The sequence below is a fragment of the Diabrotica undecimpunctata genome, chromosome 9 (genome assembly GCF_040954645.1).
Source record: "Diabrotica undecimpunctata isolate CICGRU chromosome 9, icDiaUnde3, whole genome shotgun sequence".
NCBI lineage: Eukaryota > Metazoa > Arthropoda > Insecta > Coleoptera > Chrysomelidae > Diabrotica > Diabrotica undecimpunctata.
This window is the reverse complement of record NC_092811.1, coordinates 10,877,062-10,886,963: the sequence shown is the minus strand read 5'-3', so window position 1 is coordinate 10,886,963 and position 9,902 is coordinate 10,877,062. Positions and strand designations below refer to the sequence as shown.

The window sequence follows — 9,902 nt, the reverse complement described above, 5'->3', positions numbered from 1 at the left end:
ATATAAGTTAAAAAGTAAAGGCGACAATATACAGCCTTGTCTCACTCCTCTTTTTATATTTATTTCATCCGACAGTTCTTGTTCAACCTTTATTCTTGCCACTTGATGCCAGTATAGATTTGTAATTATTCGTAGATCTTTATTGTCCAATCCAGCTGTTTCCAATATTTCTAGCATTTTGTTATGTCGGACTTTGTCAAAAGCCTTTTCAAAAAAGATATACCAATGTGTCTAAAACGTAGAGTTTATGACAAATGTATTTTGCCTGTCACTACATATGGATTGGAGATCATGGCCTTTAGAAAGAAAACCTTATAGCAGCTCAGTACAAACCAAAGAACGATGGAGAGGGCCGTGCTAAGGATTAGTTTGAGAGACAGGATTCGCAATATCGACATTCGTGAAAGAACAAAGATTCCTGATGTCGCAGAACGTATAGAAAGGCTCAAGTGGCAATGGGTCGGACATGTTGCCCGAGATAATCCCGAAAAATGGACACAGAGATTACCAAACTGGAGACCAAGAGAGAACAGGCGAGGAGTAGGCAGGCCACAGAAGAGGTGGGCAGGTGATATCAGAATGATAGACTGTCTAAACAAGAAAAAGTAAAAAACAATCAAAGATTAACTCTGCCTGTATTAATGTGGGGTGAATTGAATAGCTCTATAACCGATGCAGGCGGTACCAAGTCCGGATAAAAGAGGAGGGACAGAGGAGTACCACCTCTAAAAAAAAACAGGGTTCAGCTGACCCGGCTGATAGCACCCTGTGAGGGTCCCTGCCTGGGTACAGGTGAAAACCGGTCAACGGTCTTAAGAGTAGAGGATGGCTGGAAAAGTCACAATGGTCGAGAGGGCGGAAGAACCAACACCATCTGATCCAGAATGGACAGTTGAAGAAAAGGTCCTCTAAACGGGGGTTCTGACGTTAGGCATTAGCAACCCAACACACAGAAAAACGTAAGGGTAAGAAGAACGAAAATCGAAAGATGAAAAAGCCAATCAATCAATCAAAACGAAGAAAAGATAGAACATTCATATGTGCAACGTGGAATATAGGCGACGGAAGTGATCAAGGAGTTAAGAGAAAGCAACATCGACATACTAGTAACAACAGAAACCAAAAAGAAAGGAAATGGAACGGAAACAATAGAAGACCATATCCACTGCTGTAGCGGAATTAATAAGGAATGTAGAGCAAAGGCAGGAGTGGGAATACTAATCAAAAATAAGTGGAAGAACAGGGTTAGAACATGGGAGCCAATCGACGAGAGGATAATTCATATAGACAAATACGGTTAAGAGACAGTGATAGTCAGAGTATATATGCACCAACAAACGATTCCCCGAGAGTAGAAAAAGAAAATTTCACGGAACAACTTCAACACCAAAAAGATCTTATCAAGAAGAACGTGGAGATAATTATAACAGGAGACCTTGTGGGGAGATTTGGAGTGGATGAACAAAACGATAACGGAGAACATCTGATTGAATTATGCGAACTAAACAACCTAAAAATAACCAACGGATTCTTCAGACATAAAAATATTCATAAATATACATGGACGCAAGAAACACGAAAGCTGAAATCGATAATAGACTACTTAATGTTCAAACAAGATACCACAATAAAGATAAAAGATGTGAGAGTCAGAAGAGGAGCAGAATGTGGAACTGACCACAAACTACTGACAGCAAAAATGGGCATTAATTGGAAACATAAAAAGACCCTCTCTACATAAGAACTGCTGAACACTATAACAGAAAAACAATACAAAAATACAAACAACGTCTAGAGCAAAAATTAATAGAATTCAGATACGGCAACATCGAAGAAATATACGAGCATATAAAGGCGAGTATAAAACAAGCAGCATTTGAAGCCCTTGGAGAGAAAGAACATATAACGAATAAACAGCACTATTATGAAATAAATGAACCAACAAAAAGAATAATTGAAGAAAAAAAGCAACTATGCAGAAAATGACTGATTACAAACAACGATGAAGTTTATAAAGAATATAGAGAAAAAGATAGGGAAGTGAAAAACAAATAACACAACAAAAGAATGAAGAATGAGAAAGAACCTGCTTAAATATTGAAATATACATAGGAGGTACGAGAACTTCGGAGTCATGGAAAGGACTAAGAGGATTGAAACAAAACTCAAAAGAAAAAATTAAATTGAGAAATATACAGGACAAAGAATGGAAGGACTACTACAAGCAACAGAACAAAGACCACAATTTATTGGAAAAGAAAACAGGCGAAGACGAAGCAGATCCCCACAACAAGAAATAGAAATAACAGATAGGGAAATGAGAACCGCCATAAAAGCAATCATAAATAAGAAAGCACCGGAACCTGGAGGCATCTCACCTGAGCTTATAAAATACGGCTCAAAAAAATTACACCGGATGATAAAATGGATATTTCAGAAAGCCATAAATGGAGAACAGCTCCCAAAGGAATGAACGGAGGCATATATGACATATATATTTAAGAAAGGATATAGAAAACGATGCAAAAACTACAGAGGAATAAGCATAATATCACCAATAGGAAGATTATATGGGAAGATACTGCGAGAAAATATAGAACAAGCAGTAAAAGGCAAAATCGGAGAGGATCAGGCAGGGTTTACGGCAGGAAGATCATGCATAGACCACATATACACACTGGAACAACTGTTGTAAAAGAAAAAAGCAAAAAACAGAGATACACATTTGTCATTTGTTGACCTGCGAAAGGCGTATGATTTTGTACCAAGGTCAGAACTATGGGAGGCAATGTACAAATTAGAAATACAGATGGAACTCATAGAAGCTACGAAATCTCTGTATAAAGAAAATAAAGTGTCCATTAAAATGGGAAAAATCATAGGAGACTTCACCACAACAAAATGACTCCTGCAGGTTCTTCCACATCTCCAACCCTATTCAAAATATACTTAGAGAAAGCCTTGACTACATGGAAAATAAAATGCGAAGGCATGGGAGTACCGGTACGAAACGAATTCCTATATACGTTAAGCTTTGCAGACGATCAAGTAGTGATTGCACAAGACCAACAAGACCTCAGTTACATAATGAAGAAACTTCAAGAAGAATATACCAAGGCTGGCCTAGATATTAACCTCGCGAAAACAGAGTACCTATCTACAAGTGAAGAAGACATAGAAGATCTACAGATTGGTGACAACGTAACAATCAAAGGAAAGGATACATTCAAATACTTGGGGTTTATAATCACGAAAAAGGCAACAACAGAGAAAGAAATTGCACAAAGATTAGGACAAACAAGAACAGCAATCCGACAACTTAACTCAGTATGGTGGGATAGACACCTAAATATGAAGACAAAAATACAGATTTATAAAACATTAGTGCGAAGTATTATGACATATGGAGCTGAAAATTGGATTATAAACAAGAAAAACAGCAGTAAGATAGTAGCAACAGAGATGGAATGCCTGCGAAGATGCTGCAGTGTAACAAGAACGCATAAGAGAAGTAATGACGAAATAAAGCAAAGAACATCAATAGAGACAGACATACTAACATAGAACAAAAAAGACTAAAGTGGTATGGACATGTAAGAAGAACTAGCGACAGCAGATGGATAAAGAGAATAACCGAATGGAGCCCCATAGGAAGGAGGAAAAGAGGACAACCCCGAAAATCCTGGAGGAACGAAGTGGACGACGCCATGAGTAAGAGAGGCCTAAACGATGGAGAATGGGAAAACAGAGAGAGATGGAAACGGTTGAGCGAGGGAAGGCAGTGAATACTGTTGAATCCCTGAATGTATATATATATATATATATATATATATATATATAATCAATGATTTCTTCAGAAAGTGTGAGCACAGTATGTATTTACATACGTCCATAATTAATCTACCTTAGTTGCAGCAGTTACATTAAATTTATAAGCTTCCATATTCCATATAAACAATAAATTTGTTTTAGTTGGGCGAAATGGGCGTTTCATTTGCATATTAATCTGGGTAGCACTTTACTCATAAAATTTAAGAATATTGTCGGCTACTGTTAGCAAAACAATGCCATATACATAATCACTTTCGGTAATCCGACACTTCTTTGGTTCATACCTGTCAGATTATGAAGGAACAACTTTTTTTAAAACTTGAAAATTAGCGGAAACTAACATATCACCACTACTACAACATTTTTAACAGGTAAATGATTTTTAACTTACTATTTAACAATATCTGTAACTGATACCTATCTATTATTCACTATTTACAGACCTTCTCGAATGGAAAACTGACTATTTCGTGATTATAATAGAGTAATAAACGACTGAATCAATTTTTAAACGAAACTCTAGTTGTGTGGAGGATGTTTAATGTTTTATACTACAAGAATTATTAAAGGTCTGTGGAATCGATAACATAGAGGTCGATTTTTTTTATTTAACGTTGTTTGCGTGATCTGTTTAAGTGTACCTATGTTTTACGGATGTATATAAATATCTCGATTTCAAAAGGAAGTCAATTAGTTTAATGGAGTATGTAGTAGTAGGCTACTATATTATGTCATACAAAGGAAAACTCAAACAATTACGACTTAGATAAAAAAAACTTGTTCTAAATTACAAATGTCAACTCATTTAGCAAATTCAAAAATTACCACCATAAAATAATACGTGAAATGTGAATTATAATTTCTTCTTCGTCTTCGTCCTCTTTATAAGCAATTCTGCTCTTGTTCATTGGCGGATTAATACCTATATGGAAGGTTGTGACTCCATCTTTTGCGCGGTCGTCCGATACTTCTTCCAGGCCCGACCAGTGGCGGGGTAGGGGGGGTAGGGGGGGGGCAAAATCCCCGGGGCCCGGCCGTTAGCGAATTTAAAAAAATTCCTTTTATTAAAATATTTTACAACAGATTGAATTTGCTTGCGATTTTAATTATGAAATTATTATAAGGAATATTATGCATTTGGAAAAGGCAATATGCAAGAAATTATTTCTTTGCATAAGTTACAATTAATAAAAATATATCGGGAATACATTGCGCGTGGGAGCCCCTGATCGGAAGCTCGCTCTATCGGCCACTGCCACACGATTCGCAGAAGCGCTGACCTTGGCGCGACGTCTGTTTGTTTACAAGTTTACGTTCTGACTCACTTCTTCTTCTTCTTCTTTTGGCATCATAACCCTGGATGGGTCTTTGCCTGTCTGGCTATGTCCTTCCATTTAGATCTCTCTTGTGCCCTTCTTCTCCATTGTCTTATGTTCATTGTTTTCAGGTCGTCTTCCACGTCATCCAACCATCTCGTTCTAGGCCTTCCTGTTTTTCGCCTTCCTATGGGTTTCCATTGTAACATTTTCTTTGTTGTTTTTGCATCGTTTTGTCTCTGCACATGTCCCAGCCATGACAGTCTTTGACTTTTCACAAATCTTACAATGTCATAACCTTCATTTAACTCATTAACCTCGTCGTTTCTCCTGATTCTCCATGTGCCATCTTCCTCTTGTAACGGGCCATATACTTTCCTCAGTATTTTTCTCTCGAATGTCCTGAGTTGGGCTTCATCTTTTTTCGTCATTACCCAAGTTTCACATCCATAGGTTACTACGGGTCTAATCAGTGTTCTGTAGATAGTCATTTTGGTTCTTTTGTCTAATAATTTCGATGTCATCAATCTTTTATTAGCATAGTATGTACGATTCCCGCTGGAAATACGTGCATTAATTTCGCTACTTACGGAGTTGTTCTGATTGATTTCTGTGCCGAGATATGTAAAGGCATCCACTCGTTCGATAGTATAGTTGTCTATTGTGATATTATTTTCATTGTCAGTTATTCTTTTGACTGTCATATACTTCGTTTTTGCTTCGTTTATTTTGAGACCTCTTTTTCTTGCTTCAGGATCAATTTGTTTGAACACTTCCATTAGTCGTGGCTTATTCCTACTTATTATGCAGTAATTTGTACTGATTTGGTGTTTATATGGCCGGTTATATTGGTTTTTCTGATGACTGCCTTAAGAACTAGGTTGAATAGCATGGTTGATAGGGCATCTCCCTGTCTTACTCCCATGTTGATGTTAAACAAGGGAGTCAGTTCTCCATCTACTCTGACTGCGGCTTTTGAACCCTGCAATGACATTTTTATGAGGCTGATGTATTTCTTAGGTATACCTAGATTACAAAGGTCTTCCAGCATTTTGTCTCTTTTCACACTATCAAAAGCTTGTTTAAAGTCTATATACATATTATATAGGTCTATGTCGTATTCATAAGCTTTTTCTTGTATCGTTCTTAGTATGAATATGTTATCTGTAGTGGCTCTATTTGGTCTGAATCCATTTTGATAATCACCAATTATATTTTCGAAGTATTCTAATAATCTATTGTAGATTATACCAGAAAGAATTTTGTATATTACATTTAGCAATGTAATTGGCCTATAATTCTGGCATTCCCTCTTATCTCCTTTTTTATATATTGGCTGTATGAGGCCAACTGTCCATTCCTCTGGCATTTGCTCCTTCGTCCATATTAATGTTATTAGGTAATGGATTCTTTCCCAGAGTTCGGATCCTCCATGCTTTAATAATTCTGCCGAAATTCCGTCCGTTCCTGGCGCTTTATTATTTTTTTGTTTATTTATTATCTGAACTACTTCTTCATAACTTGGATTTTCGATGTGCAGCTCCGCCGTATAATATATTGTCTCGTTCTGATCATTTTCGTTGTCTGCATTTAGATTTTCTTCGAAATATTGTTTCCATCTCATTATAATTTTTTGCTTCTCTGTTAGTAGTTCTCCGTCCTTGTCTTTGCATATCGTTAGTTTTGGTCTAAATGACTGTGTGCTTTCTTTTATGCATTTATAGAATTTTCTGCTTTCGCGTCTGTTGTTATGCTTTACGATTTCTTGTACTTGTTTTTTCATAGCCTCTCTTTTCTTTCTTCTGCATATTCTAGTGGCTTGTATTCTTTTTTCGTTATAAATCTCACTGCTATTTCTTGTATTTCTTTGAAGTTGGTTAAGCCTAGCTTGCCTTTTTTCCTCTACTGCAGTTCTGCATTCATCATCCTACCAATCCGCATTTCTTTGCCTTTTGGCTTTTCCGACAGTTTCCTCGGCTGACTCCGTTATAATTGTTTTTAATTGTCTCCATTCCTCCTCTGCAGTATCTTCCTCTCTAGTTCGGTTGAGTTTTATTTGGAGAGCATTTCTGTAATCTTGTCTTTTTGTTGCGCTTTTGAATCCTTCGACATTCCATTTTTTGATTTGAATATTTTTCCCTTTTGCTACTGTCGCTATTTTCTGTCGTAATTTTGCCCCTACAAGATAGTGATCTGAGTCAGAGTTCGCCCCGCGATACGTTCTGACATTAGTTATGTCTGTTGCCCATCTTTTTGAGATGAGTATATGGTCAATTTGATTGGCTTCGTTAGTTCCTGGTATTTTCCATGTTCCTTTATGGATATCTTTTCTCTGAAAGTTAGTACTGACAACTACGTAATTATTTGCTGCTGCGAACTGTGCCACCCTGAGTCCATTTTGACTGGTTTCAGTGTGCAAACTGTGTTTCCCAAATATATTTGCAAACGTTTCTTCTTTCCCCAGTTTAGCATTAAAATCGCCTAACGTTATAACAGCATCGTGTCTTTGGATTTTATCACATACATCCTGTAGTTCTCCGTAGAATCTTTCAACGTCTTCTTCATCAGCCTCTTCCGTCGGTGCATATACATTAACCATTGTCACGTTATGAAATTTACCTTTAAATCTTATGGTGCAAATTCTATCTGATATTGGTGTAAATGCGATAATGGCTTTCCGCAGTTTTTTGGTTACCATAAACCCTACTCCTCTTTCCCCTTGTCTCATTTCATTTCCGGAGTACTATAGTGAGAATTTATTCTTATGAATTTCTCCCTGGCTCTTCCATCTGATTTCCTGCAGTGCCAATATTTCAACTCCGTATTTTTCAAGTTCTTCTGCCATACTTATCATAGCTCCTGCCTTTAAGAAGGTTCGCGCGTTCCAGGTTCCAAATTTTAAATCCATAATCATGTCCATTTTTCTGTGCTGAGTTCGTCGTTGTGAGGGTTGTTACCCCTTCGCTTAACCCCCTTTTCATCGGAGGACCAAGGCTCCCTTCTTCGTCTGCCCTGACCCCACCTTCCACTGGGGTTGGCTACCCAGTCTCCAGTGGGGTTGCTCAGGTTACCGGTGTGTACCAGATTGGAGGTGAAGATAGGAATTAAGTAGGAGAGGCTAAGTGATGCCAACAGGATACGACATCATGTATTGCGCTTCACTACCCCTTTACACACCTCCTGACTCACTACCATTCCCATATACCCCCTTCGTCACAGGTTTCAATTGCAATTTTCGGCAGTTCGAATTTAAATAGGACGTTGAACACAGCTTTGGTGTTATTTTGTTGTTTAATTTCAGTTTTTATAATCTGTACAATTTATTCAGTTGCAGCCCGAAAAGATGGGAGCTTCTGAAAGAGATAGTAGGATCTTCACTGCACTCATTGTCTGATACGAGGTGGAGTGCTAGAGTAGAATGTGTGAAATCAATAGCGGCACACATAGGCAAAATCATTGAGGCAGTTTCATCATTGTTGAATCTTAACGTAACTGTTGAAACGAGAGCCACAATCAATGGGGTTTTAGAATATCTTAACACCTTCAAGTGCATCCTCATGGCGTCAATTTGGGTGAAAGTGTTGGTACCCATCAACTACAGAAATCAACTACTTCAAACTATGGACGCTACTTTGGATGTTGAGAGTAGTAATATAGAGAGCCTAATTGATGATTTAAGTGCCTTAAGAAATAACTGGGACAAGATATTGTCTGAATGCAAACATGTTGCAAATGCTTATGGTATCGAACCGGAACTCTCCACTTCCCGTGTGAGAAAGAGGAAGACTTTTCACGATGAAACAGCTACAGAAGATGTAATGTTAAATTTATCCCCGGAAGAACGCTTCAAAACAGAAGTTTTTTACACAATAATTGATGTTTTGGTTGCCAACCTGAAAACGAGGTTCACAGCACTGAGAGAAATCGAAATGAAATTTTCATTTTTATGGAAGTATAACGAAATGGACGAGAATACGATCTCAGAAAGTTGTGTAAGATTCGCCGAAGAGTACAATTCAGATGTAAGCAGGGATCTAGTTGATGAAATGATTTACTTGAAAACTGTTAGTAAATCAAACATCTCAGATACGTCGCTGAAACCAGCAAAACTTTTGAACAAGCTCGTGTCCCTTAATGTGACAAATCTTTTCCCCAATGTGTACATTGCTCTTCGCATATTCTGTTGCCTACCAGTATCCGTTGCTCAGGCCGAGAGATCATTTAGTGTTTTGAGCCGAATTAAGAATTGTTTATGATCTACTATGGGTCAACAACGATTATCTGATTTGGGACTGTTAAGCATAGAGTCGAAACTTGAAAAAACTCTTGATTTCGACCACGTGATCCAAAACTTTGCGGATATGAAAGCAAGAAAAGTTATGTTGTAACTAACAGTTCTATTGTAAATTATCAAAAACAAAGTTTAATTGTTAAAACTGTTTTAATTTTCTTCCTTCCTGTGTCAATAGCATGAGTGTTCACTATTGCATATCCCAGTTTATGAGTTATCAGATTTTTGGGAATTTTCGTTCAACTGGGTTTGGGGGGGGGCCGGCCGGGTCTCATCCCCGGGGCCCGGTCTGGCTCTGGGCGGCCCTGACTTCTTCTGCCGATGGGTGACTTATCTCTTGCTATTTTAAAGACACGGGTCTCCTAAATTCTGCTTATGTAATTATTCCAGTCTTTTTTATATTTTGTTTCCATTCATTTGTCCATTGGTGTACGTTACATTTTTTTTTCTAATGTCTTCACTTC

At 37.7% G+C, this 9,902-nt stretch overlaps 1 protein-coding gene across 1 annotated transcript; it reads left to right on the top strand.

Annotated features, from left to right (window-relative positions):
- Window positions 1-342: 342 nt before the first annotated feature.
- LOC140450431 (zinc finger MYM-type protein 1-like) lies at window positions 343-9,403 on the top strand. Its single transcript, XM_072544070.1, has 2 exons — window positions 343-605; window positions 8,476-9,403. The coding sequence occupies exons 1-2, from the start codon at window positions 343-345 to the stop codon at window positions 9,401-9,403; spliced, it is 1,191 nt and encodes a 396-aa protein (XP_072400171.1).
- The last annotated feature ends 499 nt before the right edge of the window (window positions 9,404-9,902 follow it).

Bases quoted from the DNA above. Each gene is read 5' to 3' on its own strand.
- LOC140450431 (XM_072544070.1), top strand. From the start codon at position 343: ATGGAGAGGGCCGTGCTAAGGATTAGTTTGAGAGACAGGATTCGCAAT. The intron at 606-8,475 runs GTAAAAAACAAT...CAATTTATTCAG, and splicing joins GACTGTCTAAACAAGAAAAA to TTGCAGCCCGAAAAGATGGG.